The 13,103-nt window shown below is 33.4% G+C and overlaps 2 protein-coding genes across 2 annotated transcripts; one reads left to right on the forward strand and one right to left on the reverse strand.

The window, feature by feature from the left end:
* Positions 1 to 5,457: 5,457 nt before the first annotated feature.
* Positions 5,458 to 8,071, forward strand: LOC102622009 (probable indole-3-acetic acid-amido synthetase GH3.1). Its single transcript, XM_006466464.3, has 3 exons — positions 5,458 to 5,889; positions 5,988 to 6,089; positions 6,226 to 8,071. The coding sequence occupies exons 1-3, from the start codon at positions 5,570 to 5,572 to the stop codon at positions 7,598 to 7,600; spliced, it is 1,797 nt and encodes a 598-aa protein (XP_006466527.2). The 5' UTR covers positions 5,458 to 5,569; the 3' UTR covers positions 7,601 to 8,071.
* A 1,160-nt stretch (positions 8,072 to 9,231) lies between these two features.
* LOC107178187 (agamous-like MADS-box protein AGL104) lies at positions 9,232 to 13,103 on the reverse strand. Its single transcript, XM_015533066.3, has 11 exons — positions 12,792 to 13,103; positions 12,585 to 12,638; positions 12,065 to 12,080; positions 11,908 to 11,978; positions 11,784 to 11,832; positions 11,627 to 11,688; positions 11,433 to 11,532; positions 11,291 to 11,338; positions 10,994 to 11,142; positions 10,689 to 10,881; positions 9,232 to 9,615 (listed from the first exon to the last, which is right to left on the reverse strand). The coding sequence occupies exons 1-11, from the start codon at positions 12,974 to 12,976 to the stop codon at positions 9,505 to 9,507; spliced, it is 1,038 nt and encodes a 345-aa protein (XP_015388552.3). The 5' UTR covers positions 12,977 to 13,103; the 3' UTR covers positions 9,232 to 9,504.

The raw sequence follows: 13,103 nt of genomic DNA on the forward strand, positions 1-13,103 counted from the left end.
TAGTCAATATGTTCCCTTGTATGTAGTCGTAAACCGGAAGTCAATTGCGTGAACAAAACAGAGAAAACAAGGTTAGTTTTATGATGTGCAAATTCAGAACAAGAACTCTATACTCAAGTGAACAAGTGAAAGAAAAACTTTAATAGATCTCTTAAAGATATATTTTTATATTTTTGTTGAAGCTTCAACATTAATTCTTGATAAATTAAAATTTAGGATTATGAGGATAAGGATGGGTCACATCCATAATTCATATATTATTATTAGGGATTCCCCTTAGGTGCAACAGTGGCACCGTGCCACAGTTGCACCTAGTCGTTGGATGCAGTTGGATGTCAGTGGATCCCACCAATCCAACTGCATCCAACGGCTAGGTGCAACTGTGGCACGGTGCCACTGTTGCACCGTAGGCCGTGTTGATGGCTCCATGCGCATGAAAATTTTATTTTAGAAAAACGTCTCCATAAATCATTTTGATTGGATGAGCCGTGAGATCTGTCCGTTACTCCATTAACAATACGTAAACGTTTGATTCAAAATCAAAATCACTAGTTAAGAATTCAATGATAGTATTAGAGATAATTTTTAATATTAATTTTTTAATCCAATTTTTAATTTTGATTAATTAACTATTGAATAAGATTGTTATTTTATTAACTTTTATGAGTCATTTCTTAAGTAAAATATTCACATTTTTAAATAGCACTTGAAAATATGATAATTTTTTAATGAAAGATTGTCAATTTTCTCTCTATTGAAATCAATATATATCATTTACCCAACTGTTTTTATTATGACTAATTATCCCCTTACCACAATAATTTTACAATATTATTCTCATTTTCAAATATACTTTTATTCATATTTATTATGAATTCAGTAAATTATATAAACAAAAATCTAAAAGCTAAAAATAAGAAATAGAAGTTTGGGAGTAAAAAATTAATAATAAAATATTTTTATTATACTTTTTGTTGAACATCTTTCCTTATAATAAATATATATCTTATATTTCAAGATAAAATATTATGCAAATGACTACCCATTTTCCTTACTTTTCCTTTAAATTTTATCTAGACTATCATCAAAACAGTGAAAAATAAGTGATATATATTAACTTCAATAGAAAAAAAAAACTGACTTTTTTTTAATAATCCCCTTAAGAGAGCCGTACGTGCACATGAAAAATGGTAGCTGTAATGCAAAATGAAAAGGACATCATTGATCGGATAAGTGTGAGGGTCCTCTCTATCAAAGATATTATTACGATCAATGATTTTATCTTTTTCTTAAAACAATAATAACTTTATAAAAAAATCTCTCTTTTTCTCCGAAATAATAAACTCTAGCCATCAAAACTATCTTCTCCGCCACTTCCTTTTGTGAGAGAAGGAGTAAATCATCAATCTTTTCATGCCAATAATAGAATGGTTGTCTTTCTCTCCTTTTTGTGAGAGTTTTATCTTTATTTATTTTTATTTTATGTGGAATTTTATTTCTCTTTTTAGTGGGTTTTGCCCACACTTTGTTGCGGTTATTATTGTAGGATGTCTTTCTCCACTTTCTAAATATATGCCGGATAGAATTAGATCGGAGTCATTGTCTTTTCCTTGGGAGCGAGCTATTGAGTTCGCCATTCAGATGATGAACCTGCTCTTTCAAACATTTTGTTACACCATTGGCTGTGCCTAAGGAGAATTCGTTTTATCGGATTTAGGGCTCTTTGCAGCTATCTTTTCTAAATCCATTCTTATTATTCTTAATTATAAGCCTTCAGGTTATTGTAATCATATATATGTGGCATAAATATATCTCAGTTGTACTTCTTGGTGAGTTTGATGTAGTTTCTTTTAGCGCTAAAAGAATATTTATGTTTAACAAATAATAAGTAAAGATCGATCTTAGAAGCAATGCATGGTTCCAGATCATCATTGATCTTAAACGGAAATCTTTATGATTTAGATTTAATAAATAAATTAAAATAAATTTTTTTTTGAGCCATTTAATTAATATCTTATAATTATATATAGTGATTAATTAACACAACAACTTGCAACTTGGACATCCACAACCTCCCATTCTATGAATGAACGAACACCTATAAATAATTTGTTAAAAGCAATTTCTTTTCACTTCAGAAAGCAAATAATTGCTCCTATTTAATGAAGCAAATAATTAATGGCAGATGCCAATTATACACAATTAAAAGAACTTTTCTCTTTCCCAATTACTTTCACTAAAGAGCTCGATTGATCCCCAATTCACAAAATATATTATATATATATTATGAGATACACGACGCATGTGATGTGAGAATTGATTTGTTGCCCATCACAAATATGTGCAAAGGCTCGCACTCGCCATTTTTCATCGCTCTCAATTGTTTCACAATCGCTTCTTTTTCTTTTTCCTTTTTAGTTTGTATAATTGTTTGTAACAAGAAATTAATGAGAAAATTAAAATAATTTGTTTCATTTATAATTCAAAACTCTACAAGAACTGTGTGCATGATATCTCAAAACAATTCGGTCTATGGGTCAGTTTGAGATTACAATGATTGATAAAATAAGTTGCTTATTCCGTACAAGTGAAATAAGCTGCTAATTAAAAAAATAGCTTGGCGTTTAGTAAATTATTTTCTTATTTTTTCTGTAATTTTGAAAAGCGTGTTTGTTAAATTTTATTACAAAAGTATTATTTTATTATATAATAATCAAAATAGACATAAGTCTAATTCTCTTTTATTTTTGCATTAGGGTTTATTAAAAAAAAATGTAATTTTTCTTTTATTAAAAATATTAAGGTTATAATACAAATTTTAAAAAGGTGTGGTGATTTATTTAATAAGCTGCTTATAAAAAGAAAACCCCTCAAAATAAAGAAAATTATGAAATAAACAACTTTTTAAAAAACATTTCAAGTGTCATTTTTGTCAAAACTTATGAATAAACTACTTATAACATTTGAACCGCAATATCAAATAGGACCCAAGTGATGCATTATTTATTTATAGAACAATACAATTTCATAATTTATAAAATTACTTATTTAATCATCAACCATAAAATGAATGATTATCACGTAACGTTGGATAAAATATCTTAGGATATCAATTGAAGAATATAAAATATCTCTTTATAATTAGATTCATTTAACCTAAAAACAATGAATTAGGGGAAAAACAATTAAATTAGACCGATTTTAGTATATAATCCTTTTTTTTTTGAATTAATTCTTCATATGGAACTCATAAATTAATTGGAGAATATTTTATCATTTTTATATATCTCACATTTTCAAAAAGCTAAAAGAAAATAAACTATCTATTTTTAATTTTATACTTTTAAGTTAGAGGAATGAGAAAGTTCAAATGAATATTTTAAGCCCCTAATTCTCTAATATTAGTACTCTGATGGTCAACCAATAAAGTTGCTTGAAAATTACTCTTAGAAAAATTACAATAATATATACAACATATTATATTAGATTGCATGTATAAAATTTGTACATAACTTGTATTAGTAGTATTATTGTTGAAGTTTTTAAAGTATCACAATTGAAAATTAAATTATGCAAAATCTGACACCAGATATTAGAAAAAATTGAATTTTAATTCTTTTGTAAGATTGTGAGCTAAATTTAAATAAATATCAAACATTTACATCACTTTGTGATATATTTTATTTGATGCAATCAATCCCACAAAAGATCATTGTGAATCAACATCATTATGTAAAACACACATGACAAGGATTAGACGATTATGATATATAGAAATGGTATGAAAATCCATAAGTTGCTAAAATCAAGACTAATATAACAAGCACGAATGGCTAGAATTAACCCCTCCTACTTTGTAAACATATGACATAAACGTTTTGATATTTTTAGTCATATTTATGGAAAGAAGCAAAACTAATATAGCATGCACGAATGACCCAGAAATATGACTGTCAAGTGCATGCAGTCAATTGGAAATGAATCTAAGATATTGCATTTGATTAGTTAATTTAATTACATTTTGAGAGGTCCAAATTGTCATATGTGATTCACATATGATAAGGATCAAAACCATTAAGATATACATAAATAACAAGAATTAATATTATTAATTATGCAATGCACATATGGTAAGATTTAAAAAAACATTATCTCATTCACATATGACAAAAATAACAACCATCGTAAGAATTTAAATATGAAAAAAAAAACCGAATATATTGTATTTGATTATTTACTTTTATCATATAAATCTAATTAATACAAACTTTGGCACATAAACTGAGTTGCGTGCGTAAGTATATTTGCACGTACTGTGCTCGTATTTAAACTACCTAAAAAGTTCCATATTTCATATTGGAATCCCTGTTCTTAATTTTTAACTAAGATTGGATTCTTTGTCGAAAAAGCTTCTTGTAACAAAAGAAAAATTAATAAAAAGAAATGAAGATATCATCCCCTAACTGGCTAGCTAGCTAGAGTGGTAAACAAGTGAGACACATGCATCTCATTCTATCTGCCCAGCACTTTAAATATTATACTCACACATATACACTTTTTCCTTAGGATTCCTTTAATGTCAATGTAAATCACTATGTTTTCAATCCCCAAATATATATTTAATCAAAATTATCATAATAATATAATCAGTCTCAATAGATGGTGAAGAAAACAATGTGTATGTGTGCGTGTGTAATTTGTAACTCAACTGTATAATGATGTAAATTAAAGCAAATGCAAGAGCTCACCTACCCTTGTCATATAAAATTGTTCACCATGATCCTCGACACCAGAACAAGTACAAAACACAAATTCTAACCAAATCAATTTTGATTAAATATCATATCACATCCACGTGATTGCTGCACCATAATTCATCTTTAAATAATTAATTTATCTCTGACAATCATCTTATTATAAAATAACTACAAGTTGTTGAAATCATTAGACAACAAAATTTTATGCCTAAAGCTAAATGATGATAATTTATTCAAAAGGCAATATAGGTTTCTTGTTACATGCAACATGAAATTTGCGTTGTTAATTTGGCCGCCTCTTCACATTCGGCCATCACAGCCGGCACCCATCGCTATCGGAGATCAACAAGCTCAAAATGAAAGAGCCGCGTGGTCCGGCTGACGTCCTGGGACCAAACAATTACGTACCTTTGCTGACATGGATACACACGTGGACCCGACATGTCGGGTCTTTAAAGCGATTCATACGTGTCATGGGCCCAGCTTGTCGGCCTTGTTTACTACAATCACTCGTTAGGACAAAAATATTTGGCAGGGAGATGTCGCTATGACCAGAAACGATCTACCCGCTTCTTTCCAAATACCGTAGTCTACGATGTAAGGTAAGTATGTGTATCGTCCGGCTGTCGACGTGGACATCGATGACGTGGCACTACTGAATGAAGGTAAACTCGTCATTGTTCCCCTATATAAGGGCATGCAATTTCTTGAATTCCTACACACCGCACCATCTATTGAATTTTCTTCTTGAGCCAGCTTTTAGTTAAAAACAATCAAATTTAATTTCTCAAATAATCTTTAATTTCTGAATCATGGCCATTGATTCGGCTCTCCCATCCCCACTTGGGACACCTCTTTGTGAGAAAGATGCAAAAGCGCTTCGTTTCATTGAAGAAATGACAAGAAATGCTGACCCGGTTCAAGAGAGGGTTTTGGCTGCGATACTCAGCCGAAACGGTGAGACTGAGTACCTCCGCCGGTTCAACCTTGATGGCGCAACAGACCGTGACACTTTCAAGTCCAAAGTCCCTGTTGTTACTTATGAAGATCTCCAGCCTGAAATCCAACGTATCGCTAATGGCGATCGCTCTGCCATCCTGTCCTCTCACCCTGTCTCTGAGTTCCTCACCAGGTGAGCCGTGAACATATTTCGAGATATATATATATAGTCTTTATATATTTCTCATTTTTGTTTCTGACTTTTAGTATATACGTTTAATTAAATTGCAGTTCTGGGACTTCAGCTGGTGAAAGAAAACTGATGCCAACGATTCATGAAGAGCTGGATCGTCGCCAGCTGTTGTTCAGCCTTCTCATGCCTGTCATGAACCTGTGAGTGTTTTTTCTACTCTTGAAGTTTTCGTGTTTGAGTTTGCTACGATTTACACATACACACAACCTGGAAATTAAAACCCAGTTGATATTTATTGTTTAATTCTTGATAAATTAATTAATGTGTTGATAACAGTTACGTGCCTGGGCTGGACAAAGGGAAGGGCCTATACTTCTTGTTTGTGAAAGCAGAAACGAAGACTGCCAGTGGGCTATTGGCACGTCCGGTGCTCACAAGCTACTACAAGAGTGAGCAATTCAAGACCAGGCCATATGATCCTTTCAATGTCTACACTAGCCCCGACGAGGCCATTCTTTGCGTTGATTCTTTCCAGAGCATGTACATTCAGATGCTCTGCGGCCTTATCATGCGCGAGGAAGTGCTTCGTGTTGGTGCAGTGTTTGCCTCTGGCCTCCTTAGAGCCATTAGGTTTCTTCAGCTCAATTGGAAACAACTTGCCGATGATATCTCAGCAGGAACCCTTAACCCTAATGTCACTGACCCTTCAATCAGAAAATGCATGGAAAATATCTTGAAACCAAACCCAGAACTCGCAGAGTTTATCACTAAAGAATGCTCAGGAGAGGAGTGGGATGGTATCATAACAAGGATTTGGCCTAACACAAAGTATCTTGACGTGATTGTCACTGGAGCCATGGCCCAGTACATTCCCACACTTGATCATTACAGTGGTGGCTTGCCTCTGGCTTGCACCATGTATGCTTCCTCTGAGTGCTTTTTTGGCCTTAACATGAAGCCAATGTGTAAACCATCTGAGGTCTCCTACACCATCATGCCAAACATGGGTTACTTTGAGTTCTTGCCTCACGACCCAAATTCTCCTCCTCTCTCTCCTGAATCACCTCCACGCCTTGTTGATCTCGCCCACGTCCAAGTTGGCAAACAGTATGAGCTTGTGGTCACAACCTACGCTGGCCTGAACCGTTACCGAGTTGGTGACATCCTCCTTGTCACCGGATACTACAACTCGGCTCCCCAATTTCGTTTTGTCAAAAGAAAGAATGTTTTGTTGAGCATTGACTCAGACAAAACCGACGAGGCTGAACTGCAAAAGGGCATTGATAATGCTTCCTTGCTGTTGAAGGAATTCAACGCCAGCGTCATTGAGTACACAAGTTATGCTGACACAACGACAATTCCAGGACATTATGTGATATTCTGGGAGTTGCTTGTTAAAGATGCAGCCAATTCACCAAGTGATGAGGTGCTGAATCAATGTTGCCTGGTAGTGGAAGAGTCGCTGAACTCGGTGTATCGACAAGGCCGAGTTGCTGATAATTCAATTGGACCACTAGAGATAAGGGTGGTGAAAAATGGGACATTTGAGGAGCTAATGGACTATGCCATTTCACGGGGCGCGTCAATTAATCAGTACAAAGCGCCAAGGTGTGTTAGTTTCACTCCCATTCTGGAACTACTTAATGGTAGGGTGGTCTCAAAGCATTTTAGCCCAGCTGCTCCTCACTGGGTCCCAGAACGACGACGTTGAGGACTGCACCATGACGAGCGTCATGTATGGCATTATAGAATAAAGAAATTTCTAGAGAAATTTTCCTGGGGTTCCAACCAAAAAGGTCCAGCTAGCAGCTTGAGGAGACCGAGATCAGATTCGGAGCAGCCTCTCTCTCTCTCTATGTCATCTCTTTGTTGTTAATTGAACTTTTAAAAGCGTCTTTTAGCTTCTTTTGAAATTTGATGGTAGTGTGTGTTTGTGCAATAAGTTCACATAATCTCCCTGTGCGCGTGATGTAAGTGTCTATGGAATGTCGATGGCATGTCGTTGTCGTCGTCGTGTCTCTTTTAATTTTCTTTCAGCTTTCTGAAAGTTGAGGAAAAGGGGTTGGAAGTGCTTGCCATGAACAGCTTTAGTTCCATGTCCTGTATTTAATTCTGGCAAATTTGTAATTAGATCCGGTGATGCTTTAAATTATTAATTAATGTATATTTTTCTTTTGTACTACTGTAGGCTTTATTTGCATGGATTTTTGCGCACATGCTAGTTATTCCTTTGTTGTTGTTATTAGGCTTTCATTTTGAAGTGACGAGTTCATTACCTCTTGCGCTTATTACTAGGTTTCTATTCACGTCTCTTTTGTTTGGAATCATATACATCACGTTACATATACTTGTGCTGCAATGGTTATTGCTCCTGTGGCTATGACAGCCTCATTCGGTGCCTCTCATTTCACATGAAATAAATAAAGAAGTTTATTCACTCAGTAAATATTTTTTTTTTAAAACAATTCATTCAATAAAAGAAAAAGATTCTCCAATAATTGCAAAAATTAAAAATATGACAAGCCAATAAGGTGACTTGGATCTGAAGGAATTTAATCAGTGACATCTCTTTATTCTTTTCTGAGTAATAACGAAGGTTACGAGAAGCACGGTGAGCGAAGATAAAATTATGAAATCCTGATCACAAAATTTGCTCAATTGGTGTAAAGATTGATGCTCAGTTCTTAGCTAATAAAATGTGGTATTTACTTTAACAAAATGTCTCATCCTAAAATTTATATGCTTGCACCATAGGCGCATATATTATGAGGGCATGTATTATCGCCTTAAACAAATACTGGGCGATAGAGAAATTAGGCCTCATTCCCTCTCGTCTCTACGTACATCAAGTACAAGTACAATAATATATACTGCATATAGATCGATTTCATTTTAATTAATCACTTGCCACCCGTACAAGTTACTTCATTAATTTATAACTAAAATTTCATAGAATTGGTCGTCTGAGGCATAAAGATTTCTCTTTGGCAATTTCTCGCCGGTAGGAAAATTAGAACTGCCATAAAGAACTTCGCGAGGGTCTCGAGGATAACTCAAATTCAAAAAAAAAAAAAAAAGTGTTTGCTGTAGCGCGGGGGAAATCACATGCTAATTCAGCTTTCTAATTACTTAAAAGCTTTCAAAATCCGGCTTTAACATGACAAGGCCGGTGGTCCTAAATTGGCTTACTTCTTAAAGTGACTTTAGTGCTTGCTTAAAGAATAAAAGTGAAACTTTGGGGGCGATAATGTTCCTCAAAGTGAAAATTTCCCTGTTAAAGTAAATCTTTGAATGTCACCCATGTCAGTTTAAACCCTAACAAAGAAATTCAGTCATCGCATATAAAGTTGGCACCATTTCCATCTAATGGTCTTGGTCTGAACACAGGTTGACTAAAAATACTAAATACAGAACTTAACTTTTAAATAATGAGTTGACCAACTCATTATTAGAAAGTATTATTTAGTTCCAACAATTGAGGCCACAAAAGCAACAGTATTTGTTTCAATTACCATATAATTATGATGATCAGGCGGCGCCTAAGGCAAACAATTAAAAGCTTTGATTATCGACAATGAATTGATCACCTTGTCTCCCTGGACCAAGACCTTGGTATCAATACGGAAAAGGCAAGCCACGATCACGGTACTGTGAACAACTGCCACGGCAGGCTAATGTGGCGTCGGCGACTTTGTTCTCTTCATGTTGATCAGCAGCCCTCCTTCCCTGTAGTCATTTAATTAATTTGGTCTCAGCATTATCAGGACCAAGATGAAGTACAGCTGGTTGCGTTAATTAATTAAGCCTAAGAGATTTGAAATTGTACGTCAGAAGTCCATGCATCCAATTTGGTAAAACCATATGCTTTATGATAACAATTTGCTAGTGTTAGGCATTGTAATCCACGGCACTAGTAATCTAATTAAGCAGTTTCCTTTATCATTGGAAATTAACATGCCTATGATATGATATATAAATATACATGTATGCGCGCACGACAAACTGTGCTAAAATAATAAAATAACAGATTTTATATCAATTCTCTTACAATAGAAAAATGAAAATAAAGAAAGCATTGAACGCATACATTGTCGAGATAATATAAGATCACTGTTATTTAAACAAGAAAAATTAAGTAAAAAGAAGACAAAATTAACTATGACACCATAGGTATAAGAGGAAAAATATAAAATAATCAATTAATGTTATGACTCCATGCGGTATTATATATAGTTCATTCTATCTTCTTTCAGTATCTTTAGTATTTTTCTAATAAAATGCTATATTGGTTCAATTAATGTGTCATATGATGTGACATTGTTATAAATTATCATGTGTTACTTTTTCATTTTATTATTGCATGGTGAATTGTATTAATTAGAATACAACTTTGTACATCAACTTTATAAGTATTGAATTATTCGAAGTCTTCAATGCTATATTAGGGATGACAATTTTTCCAGATTCAATCTAAAATAGATATTTGTATCTAGAAAGTAATCGTCACGAGGTGATACTTATAGATGTATACACTCTCTCGGTTGGATTATTTTCACATTTACCACTCAGTCAATTAGCTAAAAATCAAATACACAAATGACATGAATTCAGCAAAGAATGGAGTATACACTGGAAGTGCCAAGCACCCTCAGTGTTTTACTCAACTATTTTACTTCTTAACAGACTTCTGTAGCAAACATTAACACAATCCAATTCCAGTCATATATATATGATTAAGTGTCAAAAGGAAATAGCTAGTCAATCAGGAACATTAGTTAAATGAATGAAATCGGTTGTACCTGTTGAATATTATTCATCCCTTGAGAAAAATCAGCGTTATTGAAAAATTGGTCACGCGGCAGTTGGCGGATGTAGCCATTAGCCTCAGGCCTAGAACTGCTGCTCACTATATTCCCAGTTGGAAATCCAGTGCCATAAAGATTCGGCAATGCAGTTGGAAACACTTCAGCAAATGGTTGTGATGACTCATTTCTATAATTCAGAAAATTCGATGATATTGTAAAAGGTACATAAAAGTATTGAGGAACAAATAAATATTCAAATAGATGGTAATTTTGACTTGTTGAATGTAGAAATTAAGAACCTCAAGTGCTGAAATTGAGATGAATTAGAAAAATTTCTGGCATTCAGAAATCCAGCATCATACTGTTGTGGCCAATTACCCAGGCAATAATTTGAACTTCCCATCATGAAACCACTGGCAGCTGCACTTTGTGAATGCATTGGCCGTTTCTAATTGCCACAGCAAAGGAAAATGGTCAAATGTAATTTCTTTAATTATTTATGATAAAAAAATCATAGCAAAAAATTATATATGCCTTTTGATAAATTTCAATTTGGGAGATTGCCAGTTTCTTGCATTTAATTTTGTACTTCATACCTCTGAATTAGACGTTTCTTGGATGCTGTTATTAGTTTCCAAATTTTGCTGAGTTAACATAAAAATAGCAGTAAAATTATGTTAAAAAGATGCATTATCTGATATACAAATGTATTTTGTGGAAACTATAAATAGATCTTACCTTACGAATATAGACAAGTTTCAAGGTCTCTTCCAAGAAGCCCTCAAGAAATTCGGCCTCACTTGCTGATTTTATACAGCTTGGACTTTTTAAAAAATACCTGTGACAGTCAATTTTGCATTGATATTCTCAAAATTAAAGGTTATAATGCTTGGAAACTTAATGGTGCTGTGTGGTTGTAGTGATATGCATACTGCAATTGCTTCTCAACTTCTTCCAATTCGGCACAGAGCTTAGTGATTTCATTTTCAATTTCCTGAAATATTTCAAACATATTCATCAACTACTTCACCGCAGTGCTTCCTAAAATTAAATAAAAAATAAAATAAAGTGATTGACTCAGAAACCTACCTCTAACTCAGAATCAACACTCATTTTCCGGTCTCTGCCGCCGTTATTGCTAAATTTTTTAAAGATAAGAATTAGCGAAAAAATATTTTACAAATTCAAAGAACTAAATAATCAGATGACAAACCAATTAGTTGGAGCTAGGTGGTGGTGGAGCTCAGCTTCAAGACTCATCTGAGCAATAATCCGGCGGACCATCTGATTGTAATTTCACATTACGTCACATGTCTTATAAATGTCAAATTAGAATTTTTAAAATGTTACAGTAGTTTTGAGCTTGTTACCTCTTGATCACGCAGCCTTTTGTCATTGAGTGATTCAGGAAAAAGTATCAGTGGATTCAAGTTAAAATGAATTCAAAAAAAAAAGAAATAGACACATCAAAGTTAGTATCATGATCAATTATTTTTCACAATAACAATTTCATAAAAATTAATTACTTGACCTTGCGAGTATATACAATTTTACTTTTAAAATTATAAAAAATATCATATTATCCTTCTCCATTTAGTGCTTGTCACGTGGATATACATATTATCATGATTAGTTGAATAAAGCACATGGCAAGCACTAAATAGAAAAAGAGCAGTGCTCCAGGACCTCTCTAGACTTATCTCATAATTTTTTTGATATTCTACTTTACACATAAGAAACTACATCTTATTAGAAAAAAAAAAAAAAAAGGAATCTCAAGACATTGTATATCACATGTGCTTCAAATGATTAAATACTTTTATAAGTCAATTTTGGATTTTAAAGTAATATCATGAATGAACTAATAAGCCTCTGAAAATAATTGCTTACGCTGCACGTTGATGATGAGGAAGATCAATAAAATGCATAAGAATTTCGTCCAACCTTGATCATAAAATAGAGTAAAATTAGCGAAAGGACATCAAATAAGATTTCAGGGGGAACAAAAAAAAATCCTGAAATCTTATTTGGGCGTGATATACATCAAGAATTATAAATCGAATTAGAATATTGAAGGAAAAAAAAAACTAAGTGTACCTTTTCTTTCCATCAAACAGAATTAATTTTCCAGCTGGGGAAAAAATGATGAGAGCAACCTCTACATCACAAAGGGTTGAAATTTCATAAGCTTTCTTGACAAGCCCACTTTTTCTTTTGGCAAAGGTAATATGCCTATATGTTCTGTTTTCAATTTTCTTAATTTGTAGCCTAACTCTCCCCATTTTCTTTTCTTCTTTCTTCTGCCTCAAACTCACACTCACACGGGTTTTGCTTTTAATTAACCCTAATTTTCTCTCTTAATAAACCAACATATAGAATGCAGTTTGAGGATAGCAGGTCCACAAAATA

The sequence above is a fragment of the Citrus sinensis genome, chromosome 7 (assembly GCF_022201045.2).
Source record: "Citrus sinensis cultivar Valencia sweet orange chromosome 7, DVS_A1.0, whole genome shotgun sequence".
Taxonomy (NCBI): Eukaryota; Viridiplantae; Streptophyta; class Magnoliopsida; order Sapindales; family Rutaceae; genus Citrus; species Citrus sinensis.